Source organism: Pieris napi, chromosome 16 (genome assembly GCF_905475465.1).
Source record: "Pieris napi chromosome 16, ilPieNapi1.2, whole genome shotgun sequence".
NCBI classification, from domain to species: domain Eukaryota; kingdom Metazoa; phylum Arthropoda; class Insecta; order Lepidoptera; family Pieridae; genus Pieris; species Pieris napi.
The window spans coordinates 9345729-9360249 of NC_062249.1; the positions used below are offsets into that span (position 1 = coordinate 9345729).

The 14521-nt window shown below is 32.1% G+C and overlaps 1 protein-coding gene across 3 annotated transcripts; it reads left to right on the plus strand.

Moving 5' to 3' along the window:
• The first annotated feature begins 1334 nt into the window (after window positions 1–1334).
• Window positions 1335–10656, plus strand: LOC125057321 (RNA polymerase II-associated protein 3-like). Of its 3 annotated transcripts, none has more exons than XM_047660968.1 (10): window positions 1335–1446; window positions 1856–1969; window positions 2369–2488; window positions 3128–3255; window positions 3732–3864; window positions 4731–4808; window positions 5503–5694; window positions 6507–6785; window positions 8737–8929; window positions 9208–10656. In XM_047660968.1, the coding sequence occupies exons 3-10, from the start codon at window positions 2393–2395 to the stop codon at window positions 9294–9296; spliced, it is 1188 nt and encodes a 395-aa protein (XP_047516924.1). In that variant the 5' UTR covers window positions 1335–1446; window positions 1856–1969; window positions 2369–2392; the 3' UTR covers window positions 9297–10656. The 3 variants fall into 3 exon arrangements, with proteins under 3 accessions (XP_047516924.1, XP_047516923.1, XP_047516921.1); XM_047660967.1 differs by having other exon boundaries at window positions 1340–1470; XM_047660965.1 differs by having other exon boundaries at window positions 1386–1634.
• Window positions 10657–14521: the final 3865 nt, after the last annotated feature.

Sequence of the window (14521 nt, forward strand, 5' to 3'; positions counted from 1 at the left end):
CGCCTATGGACACTCTCAATTCCAGAGGGATCGCGAGTGCGTTGCCGGCCTTTAAGTTGTTATTGGTTTGTAAATTAAATTAGCAATACTTCGCAATGATTGAATGATTCCTTAGATTTAATTATACTACTAACTATAGGTACTTAATCAAGTAAATGTATAAATTGCCATACAATTGTAATTGAAATAATACAGTTCATCAAAGTAGGACATCGTCCTTGGATGTGTAATTTTAGCAAGAAAATTGAAATCACGTAGTTTATGGATTATGCAAATATCATGATTGGCTGTGATGAATGTTTCTAAGTGACTCATAATCTAAAGTAAGGTCAGATATTATCAGTGCTTTATTTGAAGAAAATATTTATCTAACATTGCGTCAATATTGTTTACCTTGTAAACAATAATTTTTATATAAAAACTGTACAAAGATCCCGAAAAATTTGGATTTGTAGAAAGTCAGGTGTTTATGCAGTGGCGTAACCATAGGGTGGCAGAGCTGGAAAAATGCCACGGGCCCCCGACCCAGAGGGCCCCTGCCCAAGAGATATTATGTTCTGTGGATGAGTGTGAAGTCTCCAATACGCACTGGGATAGCGTGGGGACTACAGACAATTCCCTCTCGCATAATAGAGGAGGCCTATGGCCATTAGTGGGACATATACAACGTTTAATTGAGTACTCTGAAAATCTCAAAGTTTATCAAAATTCAACTGTTTAACCATTTTTACTGATAGGGCCCCATTTAAAGAATTTGCCTCGGGCCCCAGATGGTATAGTTACGCCACTGTGTTTATGAGAAACATATTATTACTGTTGACAATTCGATTCCAGTCGATTCCAGTTATTCACAGTTTAACTGTCAAATAGCTAAAACTCTCAGAAAACTTGCAAAAAACTATTATCTCTTATCTTGCTGGTCAGGCTTCTTTTCATCAGAAGTATACTTATTTTATTTTGATTGCACAGCACTATTAAAGTTATGATACGCATAAAAAGTTATCATAATTCTCATACGAACAAGTGACATCTAACGAAAAGAACTATAACTTAAAGAGACAACTTTTGTCAAAAGATATAATTTCTAGTTTGCTAAAAGCGTCATCTTACCATAAGAAATATAATTAAAATCATTCGAATTGCTCTTCTTTAGTCACAAAAAAATTACATTTTATTTGAAACGCCATCTTGTGATTATATCATTTATTTTGACAGTTGATTAGTGACTAGGTAGGCATTTATTTATAATGAGTAAAATTAATGTTAATATTCCAAACAACTATTGAATAGAAGCATATTTACTCATTGATTATTTAACTACTTGATATTTATGAAACAATATTTATGACTTTGATGTAATTTGTTGACAGCTGGTTGCCTGGCAATTTGACAACAGAATAAATAAAAAAAAACTATCGAAATCGACCAAACCATTAACTCCATTAAGTAGGTATTCCAAGCAAAACGCAGGTAAAGAACCCTTTTTTCTTGCAATAGAAATGGATAAAGCTTTTGAGATCCAAAAAAATGCTCGAGACAATGTGAAGTCCTTACAAACATATCTCACAGACTTGCAGAATTGGGAATCGGAGATGAAACGTAAAGAGGCCGCGCTCAACGGAAACTTTGAGCAGGTTTAGAGGCATTTTCATCTTCATTTGCACTATCAAACGTATTCTCACAGTATTGGATAATATATAGCAAATAAAATCCACTTTGTAAAATGTGTTTAGCTTATTACTTTGGTAGTTATTTTGTAGTTCAAGCGTTGGTACTTGGTATCTTTGTCTATGCAATGTACGATTGCTGTATAATAATAAGTTTAATGTTGGACTTTGCATAATTTTGGAAATAGGATTTACCTCCAGTGAGAAGCAAGACACGCAAAGAGAGGCCAATTCAAGTGAAAAAGAAGCAACTAAATAGAATATCCTCGTCAGACTACAGTAGTTGGGAGAAATTCGATGTGGTATGTATTTCGGTGTACATCTAAGTGCATTTTAAGTTTTTGAGTTCTTATCTTTTTCATTTGTGTTTTGTAGAAATCATAAAGTAAAGTATAGTTAACATGTCAAAAGAAACAGACTGGCTGCCCACAACACAGGGAATCCTAGTGAGGGGGCTAGTGCACTTTATTTTACATAAATATCCTTTTATAGTGAATCATAAAACTTTTTCTTTCATCCAGAAATCAATTAAAAATATAGCAAAAGAGCACATGGTACTTTTCATCACATCGTAATATTTTAAGAAATTTATATTTATAAGTAATAGATATTATTAATATTTTTTTTAAATTTCTAAAGTTCCAGTTAGATATCATTCTTGCTATTTATTTTCCTTTAATGAAACACATAATTTATTTTAGGACAAAGCATGTGAAGAAGTAGATATGGCAGCAAAGGGCCCGATGTCCCTTGATAGCAAACAGAGTGAGGAAGAGAAACAGGACAAGTTAAGAGAGGAAGCGCAATATGAGAAAGAGAGGGTAATGGATTTTTTGTGTTCATTATATTATTATTAACAGTGAGTAACAATTGTACTGAGAATTGTTCATTAACCAGTAACAGTTAAATCAAATTAAAATAATATTGTAATTTATTTAACATTTTAATAATCATATTAATAATATAATTCATTGCCTTTAACTTAAAATTTAGTTTTTAAATTATGAACAACTGGGAAGAAACTCTTATGCCCGCCTTCCACTGCGAGCAGAACTGACCCATTACGGACTCCGCTATACTTGTAGTGATGATTTACATTTCTGTGGGAAACTGTCAACTCTCTAACCTTATATTATGTGACTCTTTCAACTCGCTCTCTCCGCTACGCTCGTCTCCGCTTTGGTGGAAGCACATGTATGAAAATCATTGTTACGGGTATAGCGGAGTCCGTAATGGGTCCGTTCCGCTCGCAGTGGAAGGCGGGCATTTGTCACTGAAGCTTTGGTAGAGTTTTGAGCAAAATTGTTTAACTAACCAAACAGAAGCTAAAAACTTTTATAGTACAAATTCCTGTATCAATCAAGTAATATGGGCAATAACTATAAAGAATTATTGTTTTAATTAGTTCCATAGTTTTATAGAAATATAGTAGGACTTTAATATTCTTTATTTATTAACAGGGAAATACATTTGTGAAGCAAGAGAAATGGGATGATGCAATATCTTGTTATAATAGAGCTATTGAATTAGTCAAAAATGATGCTATTTACTATGCTAATAGAGGACTTTGTTATCTTAAGAAGGAGAGGTTGGTATTTATTGGTATTGTTGGTATATCTTAAGTAAAAAAATTAGTTCAGAACTATAGACAGCTGCGAAGTAATAACTTTAATGTTATAAATTGAGACAATGCTATTTTGGTAATATTGTTTTGTTTTAAAATTCTTTGTTGACCTTAAGGCACATTTAAAATTCTCTTTAGATGTAGATAGGTTTTTGATAAATAATATAACTTTCTGAACGACAAACTGTGAAATGGTAGCGTGTAAAAAAAATACAGAAAAACTTAATACAACTTGTTAAATGAAAATAATTATTATATATTAAAGGCATTAATAAAAAGCAGTTCAACTTGATTTCAACTCTCTGGAATTATTTATTTTAATGACATGGTATTCCATGTATCACTTATTAGTGATACCTGTATCTTATACTCCATAATAAACATATTTTATTTTTTATTTTATTACCTAATAAATAATATAATAATTATTATTTGTTTAGCCTCCATCAAGCAGAAAAAGACTGTACTGCAGCTTTGAAATTGGACTCGACATATGTAAAAGCATTACAGAGACGAGCCACTGCTAGGGAGAAACTTGGCTCTCTGAGATCGGCCAGTGCTGATCTCTATGAGGTAATAAATAAACTATTTATATATTATTAGATACAGCAGTGTTGGTTTAGAGGTTGAACAGTGTGCCTCTTGACCCTGAGGTAGTGCATTCCCATCACAGCTTGGGGACTTTTCTTTCTATGCACAATTAAAAGTTGCTCATATGGTAAAGGAAAATATTGTGAGGTAACTGGCTTACCTTAGATATAAAGGCCTGTTACGAAAATAAAATATCATGAATTAGATACTGAAATCTAATTTTCTTTTTCCTATGTCAAAGGAAAGTACCCTAAATATTGTAGATAGGATATTTTGCTGAAAACTGAAATTTTTAGAAAACCAGTGAATGCAGTAATACTTACTTTTTAAAATAGTCTTCTTTTAGCAAAATATCCTATCTATGATATTTAAGGTACTCTCCCTTTATGTCTCATAGTCTTGGGACCACCTGTATCTGTAAAGCAGAATAGTTATATAAATTGTGGCTTTACACAAATAGTCTATTAAATATTATTTTAAATTTGGTGAAAAGCAATTAATAATAGAATTTATCATAATTACTTGTATGAAATCTTCATCCGTGGCTAGAATATTAAAAAAATACTTAAATATTTAGTTTAGTTCACTTTTGTGGTTAAATTTGTCAGATATGTAAGCTGTAAAAAGTACTACATGTGTAATATTTCTTATTTGTTGTAATTTGTCTTGTATTTCAAAGATATTTAAATGTATTGAACAATTATTATTTTTTATGTACAGGGTATGAGGACTTTTGGAAGTCTACGAGCTCATAGATTAAAATTTAATCCTCTTTCGTTTTTAAAGTTTTATTAACACTAAAAATCTATAAATAATTGTGGTTTAAGGCATACATATTGTAATTACAGGTGCTAAAGCTTGAGCCTAATAATGTAGCTGCGAGAAAACAATTGGAAACTATTAAAGCTAGGATGGGAACTAAGGGCGTAAGTATTTATTTTTATATAACTGAGGGTAATTATATCTGTTTAACTTTTGTAGGTTCTGTGTATTTTTTTTGTATTCAGTAATATATAGATAAAGCAATATTACCTGCATTTTGTCATACAATATAAATGTTCTGTATGATAATTTCTTTTTTCACAAAGCAATGCTTGTGTTGTATGGGAAAATATTACACTCAAACATTGAGGCTTGTCTTGTTATTTTGGAAATAAATAGAGCTTTGTTACCTATCAATAATGTAGCATTCTATTGGTGAAAATAAATAAATAAGTTCAGTAGTTTTTATGTTTAATAGTTACAAACAAAAATATATTTCATATATAGATATAACTATGGCTAAAGATGATTTAAATAATAGAACCTTTTAGAATAAGATCGAGACTAAGTGCGCACTGAGTTCCAATTAGAAAACCAATGCGTTTTTGACATACAGAAGAATACTTAGCGCTGAATCTTACACTTAAATCCATAATAATATGTGTTAGGACCCTGCTTAGGATATTTTTTACTATGTACAATTAATTAGCAGTACTAGGAAGGAAATTATTAGGAAGAGTCTACAAATTTAAAGATGACTGCCCCTTTTGGTCGTCCCGTAGGCTCGTTTGCCCCTATTCTTTAACTAGAGTTTTATTGACACGTGTTCGCGTAACATAAAAAAAATTATGATTCCAGTCAAAATCTAAGTCATCACCGTTATCAACCCCAACTTTGGAATCCAAGTCCATAATCCCAAACGACTCCAAACCAAAAGTGGTAGAAATTAGTTCAGTTGAATCGACGCCGCAGGAGAAATGGAGGACCGGTGTTGGGGAAAATATTACGGTCATTAAAACGGTGAAGAAGCCACCGCATTTGAGATCCAAGGTAATTTTGATAATTAAAGTTTTCATTTTACGAACTTTTGCGTACAGCTTTTTGTACCATTTAACATTATTCAAAGTAGCAGAGTGAGTTCATTTTTGTGTAGCCATACAATTACTATTATATTAAGTAATGACGATACCCAGATTTTCTGAATACTATCTGACCTGAGATAACAAATTTCGATACAGTGAAACTTTTAAATGGAAACTGCATTATTTTTTCAAACTTTTTATTTATAGTGATAGTCATTCAGTATCTTTCGACCAACAATTAATTTATTTTTGATGTGACAACCTCTAATAAATCGATGAACGCCGGTTGCACGCACGAAAAAGCATGACTCATTGTCCCGTTACGCTTATTGTACGCATGCCCTGCGTTTATTTCTCTTCCACTCGAAGACTTAAGTATGCCATCATTTCATCAATGTTTTGTTATGACGGTGTCACTTTAAACTATCGTCTGTAAATCGACTTTACAACCATTTTTTTAAGCTATTGCATAGATTTTATCGCGGGCTTTGAGTGCGGCGAATCAAGAAATTCCGTAACGAAAAAACCTAACACACGATGACGTAATATAGGTGCGGCAAATACGCGTTAGAATGAAACAGACTATATAGGCGTTTTAGTCTGAGTCTGGTAGAGTGGTAGATTGAAATAATATCAAAGAAAAACAAATACTGCATAAATAAATAATTATAACTGCATAAGTTGATAAAAAATGCTATGCTTTACCGCGGCAGTCCCCGAGTGCCACACTTTTTTTTTTAATAGAACCTGCATATATATAAATCTAAACTTGACTTTCAGAGAGCCTTAAAACACGTAACAATACAAGAAATACCCCTTGGCTGCACAGTACCCAAAGTGGAAGCCAAAACAATCGACAATTTAGCCCAAGGTGACACCAATAATAACTCAGATGAAACAAAAGACTGTGCTCTGTCAGCTAAAGGCGATAATATAGAAATTAATTCAAACGAAATTAAATCTATGGATAAAATGGTCCCGCCAGTGAATAGTGTTCAATTTATGAATGAATGGAAGTGTTTGAAGGGTTCGGTTGAGGCAAGGAGTAACTACTTAAATGTGAGTATTATAAATATTTATTTTATTTACATTTTGTACAGAATTAAAACATGTGTTTACTTTGATTTTAAATTTTAAAACATATCGGCGTTTTGACATTTTTTACCAAATATAAACGCGTATAGTGTCAAAATTTAAAATTCTAAACCAGTGTTGGCTTTAGCAAGCATAGGTCAACTAAAACAGCGTTTAAACCCGTTTTTTTGTAAAATGTGTATTTCTATTTAATCATGGAAAAGTTGAAATAAGTATTCAAATATTTTCCAGCATTTCTAGCATTTTCAGCATTACTAGTTTAGTCAGAATTTCTAGAATTTCTAGCATAGTCAGTATTTCTAGCATAGTCAGCATTTCTAGCATAGTCAGCATTTTTAGCATAGTCAGCATTTCTAGCATAGTCAGCATTTCTAGCATAGTCAGCATTTCTAGCATAGTCAGCATTTCTAGCATAGTCAGCATTTCTAGCATAGTCAGCATTTTTAGCATAGTCAGCATTTCTAGCATAGTCAGCATATCTAGCATAGTCAGCATTTCTAGCATAGTCAGCATAGCCAGCATTTCTAGCATAGTCAGCATTTCTAGCATAGTCAGCATATCTAGTGTAGTCAGCATTTCTAGCATAGTCAGCATTTCTTGCATAGTCAGCATTTCTAGCACAGTCAGCATTTTTAGCATAGTCAGCATTTCTAGCATAGTCAGCATTTCTAGCATAGTCAGCATTTCTAGCATAGTCAGCATTTCTAGCATAGTCAGCATTTCTAGCATAGTCAGAATTTCTAGCATAGTCAGCATTTCTAGCATAGTCAGCATTTCTAGCATAGTCAGCATTTTTAGCATAGTCAGCATTTCTAGCATAGTCAGCATATCTAGCATAGTCAGCATAGCCAGCATTTCTAGCATAGTCAGCATTTCTAGCATAGTCAGCATTTCTAGCATAGTCAGCATTTCTAGCATAGTCAGCATTTCTAGCATAGTCAGCATTTCTAGCATAGTCAGAACTTCTACCATAGTCAGCATTTCTAGCATAGTCAGTATTTCTAGCATAGTCAGCATTAGCCAGCATTTCTAGCATAGTCAGCATTTCTAGCATAGTCAGCATATCTAGCATAGTCAGCATTTCTAGCATAGTCAGTATTTTTAGCATAGTCAGTATTTCTAGCATAGTCAGTATTTCTAGCATAGTCAGCATTTCTAGCATAGTCAGCATTTCTAGCATAGTCAGCATTTCTAGCATAGTCAGCATAGTCAGCATTTCTAGAATAGTCAGCATTATTAGCATAGTCAGCATTTCTAGAATAGTCAGCATTTTTAGCATAGTCAGCATTTCTAGAATAGTCAGCATTTTTAGCATAGTCAGCATTTCTAGCATAGTCAGCATTTCTAGCATAGTCAGTATTTCTAGCATAGTCAGCATTTCTAGCATAGTCAGAACTTCTACCATAACCAGCATTTCTAGCATAATCAACATGTCAACTATTAACATCGTATTGTAATATTTTACACTCGAGAAATAAAATTATAGGGTCTAAACATTTTTCCTATTTCAAATTTAATTTAGTTGTAATTATTAAGCGAAATATTATTAACATCCTAAGCATAAAACTGATTGGTTTGAACTATAATAACAATAAAAGGCCGGCAATGCATTCGCGAGCCCTCTGGCATTGAATGTCTATGTGATGCGCTATCACTTAACATCAGGTAACGCTCGTATGACCCCAGTTCTATAATTGTTTAAAAAAATAATATTAATATTATTTCTGATTAAAAATGTCCTTATTGACAAAAGCAACTTTTAGACGTCTTTAAGAAGGTTCACTATTTCTTTGGATGATTTATAATTCCTTTCCTCAATATCTTTCAGGATATCCAACTAGGAACAGACCATGTTTCATAATATTTGGTTCTTTGAGATATTTTTCTAATACTAATTAAATGATGTGCTTTTCAGATAATCGATCCAACAAATATACCATCGATATTTGCGAATGCATTAGAAAGTGATGTTTTATCGGAATTATTGAGTGCATTATACGAATTTAAGGACAAATACACACGAGGTCTGAGTCTTTACCTTCAAGCCTTCACACGCGTTAAGAGATTTTCCGCGTTAGCTATGTTTTTGGCTGATAATGATAAACTTTGTAAGTATTTATTTCATTGATGTTGTTTCAAAAAACACACAGAACACACACACATTTCAACTTATCTATATAATTATTAAAATACACATACATACAAATTTAAAATACAAACTGTGTGCGCGTGTTTATGAATTAATATATAAGTGATCATCTCATTTTTATTATAAAAAATATTTTAGACTTAAAAAAAGAATAATATGTTTTTCATCTATTTAGCTTTATTTAAATAACACAATATTTAAGGTAATGTTTATAATTAATTTTGCATTTTTTTTCAGTGGTCAATAAAATGCTGGTACATTGTAAAACAAAGGAGGGTCTTAGCGATGACGTGATAAATGAACTGAAGAACAAATACGAGCTTTAGTTAGCATTGATTTGTAGATAGAACGGAATATGCGTGTGATTGAAATTTTTTTTACGTTAATTTTAGTTGAAATTAAAATGTTTATAAACAAAAAGACACGGAATAGAAGAAAAATAATGAATTTAAAGTCAAGACTTAAGCAAATATGACTTCCATACGTCAAAATCCATTACGTTTTTGGGTTTCATAGTTTGTTTTTTGACTATGAAACTTAATAAGCGTGACGCATAGTGCATGTCGCATCGTCATGATGATATGGTGACAATCTAATTTTGGAATGTCGACTAAAAATAAATTCATTGGTTACCATGGTTACGATCTGTCAAAATTTTTGCATGTTGACACTCGCCCTTCAATATTTTTTATCTATTCCATATTTAAATCCAATGCAATCTATGGACTTTCAGAGCATTCGAATTGAACTTCATTCCATTGCTGAAAATTTGTATTGCGTTCTAAAATCAAATTTACGTCATCTATTAATTGTCATAGATAAAGCGCGCCAAAATGTTTTTTATTATAGCGATGGTACGTTTCAAAACACGCATAGTTCCTGTTAAGGAAGGGAAGTACACGCGTGATGATTCTTATGGCCTCAAAGTAATAAATTTAAGTGAAATTTTAATGTGTTTAAATGTATCTAATTTAGCATATCTGAAAGAACAATATTTACTGTTAGCTTAAGTAGTTTTTTTGCAAAATTAAACTAAACCTTCAGGAATACCATGCTCGTTTACTAAAACCTTTATATGGCTTTGAAGGTTTATGAATATATAGTCTATTCATTTTATAAAACGTATTCATTTAATAAAACCCGTAATATTGTAAATGTATTGCGATTATTGTCTACGGAAATAGTATTTTGTCATAAAACGTGTAAAATGTATGGCGTTTAACTCTCGCTTGTGACGTCACTAATTCCATACAAATTCGTTTGCGTTCGCTGCCTTAAATACTTTCAAAAATAGTTGCCCCATTTAATAAGATTAGGGTGATTTTTGATTATGGGGTCAATGACTGGAAAATGTGGCTTGGGTTTCAGGTTGTCTACAGTTTTTTTGCTGAAAATTGATTATGCTATTATGGACACAATATGAATGATCTAACTTCTTTATAATAGAATATTAAAAAACATTTTGATGACGTAGATAATTTTAATACATAAAAGAATCTTGTGACGTCATAATAGACACTCAAATGTCAGTATAAATCCAACTCTTGGTAATTTGCTATAAAATCATCGTAATAAGTTTTTCATTTTTAACAGAAGTATAGTTTAAGTTGATCAAAAACACATTGTAGGGTTTTTTGGTTCTGAGTGGTGCGAAGGGTTATTTTCTAAATATAAGTTTTATACGTATATGTGTTTCATTTTTTAAAAGGTATTATCCCCTTAATTACCCCTATCTTTATTATCCCCTTATTACCCTCATAATATTTTAAAAGGTATTGTGTCGAAAAGTTTTTTTGTATACCACTAGACAAGAGTTCTGTGCATGTATTCCATATGTCTATGACAATCCATAGAGAAATCTGAACTCAGAGACAATATTATAAAATTGATATCTTAAAGAAAGTTAATAGAATTTGATTTGATAATGGATTGCCGGAGTACGTTGCTGCCGCATCTAACACAGCTGATGAGAGAATGTAGTTTTAAACAGCTAAGAATCGATCACGTAAGCATCATATTAAGTGGTCCTTTCGGAATTACGATACCATAGACAATCGCGTAAATCTTATAACATCCCTTTTTTGCACCATCGGTTAAAAGGTCAAAGTTTCAGTCACTATGAAACACACATTCACGTTCTATTTAAGAAATTAGATAACAGCTGTAAACTGAGATACATGTGTTTTTCTAATAAAGCGATAAAATATTCATCATGGTACAATTCAAAGGTTCCACGAAGCTTATGTTGCCAAGGAGTTTCTATTTAACTATTTCTGTGAAGAGCACAATTCCTAGTCTATGACAAATGACTCGTAATAGATATATCTGTCGACGCGCGCTTTTTGTGGGTTTTTTCTAGTAGTTAGTTAAATTTTCTTATATTATAAAAAAAATATTTTATTTTTAAATTGCGTATTAAATTTTAATTGCAATTACAAGGGAATAGTGTTGATAGCATCGTTTCGCCTTCTTCGTAGGTATTCGTGGCAAGATGTTTAGCGGCCTATTCAACAATAGACCCTATATTATTTCAGTTATTTTTTAAATAATGTTCATAGATACCAAAACCTATTGGTGAAAACAAATTTACAAGAACACATTCGGACTTCATTTTATATAATCCTGTATCCTTACCGACAATGTGGCTAAGTTAATTAAGCTTACGACTTTCATTTTGAATCCAGAAATATTTCTTTATAAGAAAATTATCCCATGCTAATTTAATCTTTTGTTAAATTAACAAGGGAGTGTTTAGCCGATAACAAGCTTTAGTAATCAGCCGTGAGCGGAATAAGAAATTACAAAACAATGCTAAGATGTTTACGTTTTCCTTAATTATTTGGCGTGTTTTTGAAACCAAAGAACTAAATTATAGGAAGTTTTGTTTTGATGAATCTTCAATAGTAATTTATTTAATAACGAGCTACCACGGTTTAAGCTTCTTTTGTTATTCTCGACTTGTTTGTAAAATTCGGAAAATAATTAGTGTAAAATACTTAGATTAGATATATTTCTGTACTTTCTTTGGGGTTGCGGGAAGTGAAACATTACTCATAAGGCCAATTTCACGAAATCGGAAAACAAAGGCAAATAAAAACAGATAACGTTTTAAATTTAATTTAGGTTTGAGACAAAATCACTTTTCGACAGGCATGACCCATTAATGCCAAACGAATTTGTATGAAAATGGTCACGTGACAAAGTACGAGCTAATGTCATTCTCATACAAATTCCTGTAGCGCTAGTGGGTCACTAGCTCTTTGTTTGCCGAAATGCAGTAATGAAAGTATAGTTTATTTGTTTATTTTACTTTTTTTCTACTTTATTTTATAGGAACGACGTGTGTTCGTGCTTGTTAGCTCCAAATACACCCACGCAACGCATCTTATGTTACAATAATTTATCGTAATTTTTCTGATACAGAAGATATTCCGAATACTGGTCGAAACTTGCGTTAAGCCCTGAACACGTCAATGAGCAAAATCCACATACCTAGGAACTATGCATTATTAAACAAACAAAGTTTCAAATAAAATTGTTAGATTTTTCAGATTTTTAAGTCGTCTATACATAAATAGATTTGTTTATGATTGTCAAACAACACAATTACTAGTTGTAAAACAGTACAGACGGTTGTTTATTTACTACAAAATTGGATTGCTTAGAAGATTTATCTAATAATACTTTAGGCATAAAAATACAAAGAAAATATAATGGAACATTTCTTTATTAGTAAATCAACGAATTAGTGGAGATATAAGATTTGACATAGGGATGGAGCGAAAACAGAAAAATAATAACATTCCGAGCACAATACAATTTGATGGGGAGGAAATTATTTGGATTGGAGGGGGTGAGGGGGCAATTAGGTCGCTTCTGGGTCAATAGGATGAGAGCGTCTCAGAGTAATAGTGTAGGAGTTTTACTATAGGAAGTAGTGTTTATAGCTTTGTATTAAACAAAAAAAGGGTGCGTGTACTTATGTACGCGCGTAAGAAGTTATAATTCTTTGGCATTATTAAAAATAGTTTTTGTATGCAAATAATTAATTACAATTAAATAATCAAAGACTGGAAAAGGAGTCATTATAGTCAATAAAGTTCAGTTTACATTTGAAAAATTAAATAAATAAATAGGTATTTATTATTATTCTCTTACATTAAGTGTAACATAAATTCTATTATTATTCGAATGTTGTTTTTAAATTATGTCCAATGCCTTAGCATCTTCCGTGGGCAACTTCATTCTGTTAATTTTGTGTCACGGTGCGCGCGCATCGTAAAATTTCACTCTCATCAATTTTTCATAACGCGCCTAAAGAAGTATAACTTCAATAAGTAAATTTCGTACCTCAATGTCGTGGAAATTAAAAAAAAAACTGTGTCGCTACACCCTTTTTTGAAATAGTCAAGTATCAGGTGATCAGCCTTCTAGCACACGCCGTCAACTTTTATCATTTTACTCACGATGTTTTCCTTCAGAACCAGTATTATATTGGCACAAATAAAAAAGTCCATTGGTGCCCAGCCGAGATTAGAGGCTCAAGGATGAGAGTCACTCAGGTCATTAGGTCAACACTCCTCTATGGGGATTAAGTATTTATATCTTTAATAATATTTTAAAAGCGGCTGTATGAAATTATGCATATCAAATTAATTTGCACACATATGATTGAAACGTACTTGTACAGCGGAAGAAAAGAGGCAAGCACTAGCTTAGGTGAAGCAAGGCCAAGCTTCTAAGCAATGCCTTTTTCATTAAAAAATACTCTGAAAATGTTTGATTAATGGGGCAGGGGTGTAACAGACAATTTACAATAAACCCGTTCCAGTAATTGTGGCAAAAATGTATTATTATATAATAGTAATAATAATTTATTTTCTCCCATATAACATTTACAACAAACAATAAGATTACAGTTGAGAAGGCATTGGGAGACTGGTTTCCAAACTAGGTAAGAACCTGTGATATGGATAACCAGGCTTCCATTCCACAGCAAAATCATATTGATTGGTTACAAAAAGTACATACATATATGGGGTAGGCAAACAAATTTAACGTTTTAAATAAAGAAATAAAAACAAAACAGTCAACTAATTAGGAGTTAGTACAAATAAAGTTGTAAAGTAGGGGTATGTAAGAGTGTGTGTATGTGTGTGTGTGTGTGTGTATGTGCGAGTGTGAGAAGAATATAATTAAATGAAATGGCCAATCACTGTCCTGTAACTATTTTAAAATAACAGAATATAAATTATTTTTGTCGTATTATGCTTCGTAGATCTATCTCCTAGTCTAGAAACATTTTATGTACAAAATAAATGCGCCAAGTGTAAAGGTTTAATTTGTCGTTTCCAAAGGACAGGACACGCACTGGTCTACACATGAGTTGATTCCCGGCGGAATACGCAGTTCAGTTGGAATATATTCAAAAATCAGAGTGAGATACAGAAACTTAGCGCAAACTGACTCCAGTATTTCAAATACTTTTCATATTTGAGATGCTTGAAGTCAAAATTGGACTAAGTCTACGTCAAAACGAAAACAATGTTAG

Bases quoted from the DNA above. Each gene is read 5' to 3' on its own strand.
- LOC125057321 (XM_047660965.1), top strand. From the start codon at position 1,500: ATGGATAAAGCTTTTGAGATCCAAAAAAATGCTCGAGACAATGTGAAG. The intron at 4,809-5,502 runs GTAAGTATTTAT...TTATGATTCCAG, and splicing joins CTAGGATGGGAACTAAGGGC to TCAAAATCTAAGTCATCACC. The intron at 8,930-9,207 runs GTAAGTATTTAT...ATTTTTTTTCAG, and splicing joins GGCTGATAATGATAAACTTT to TGGTCAATAAAATGCTGGTA.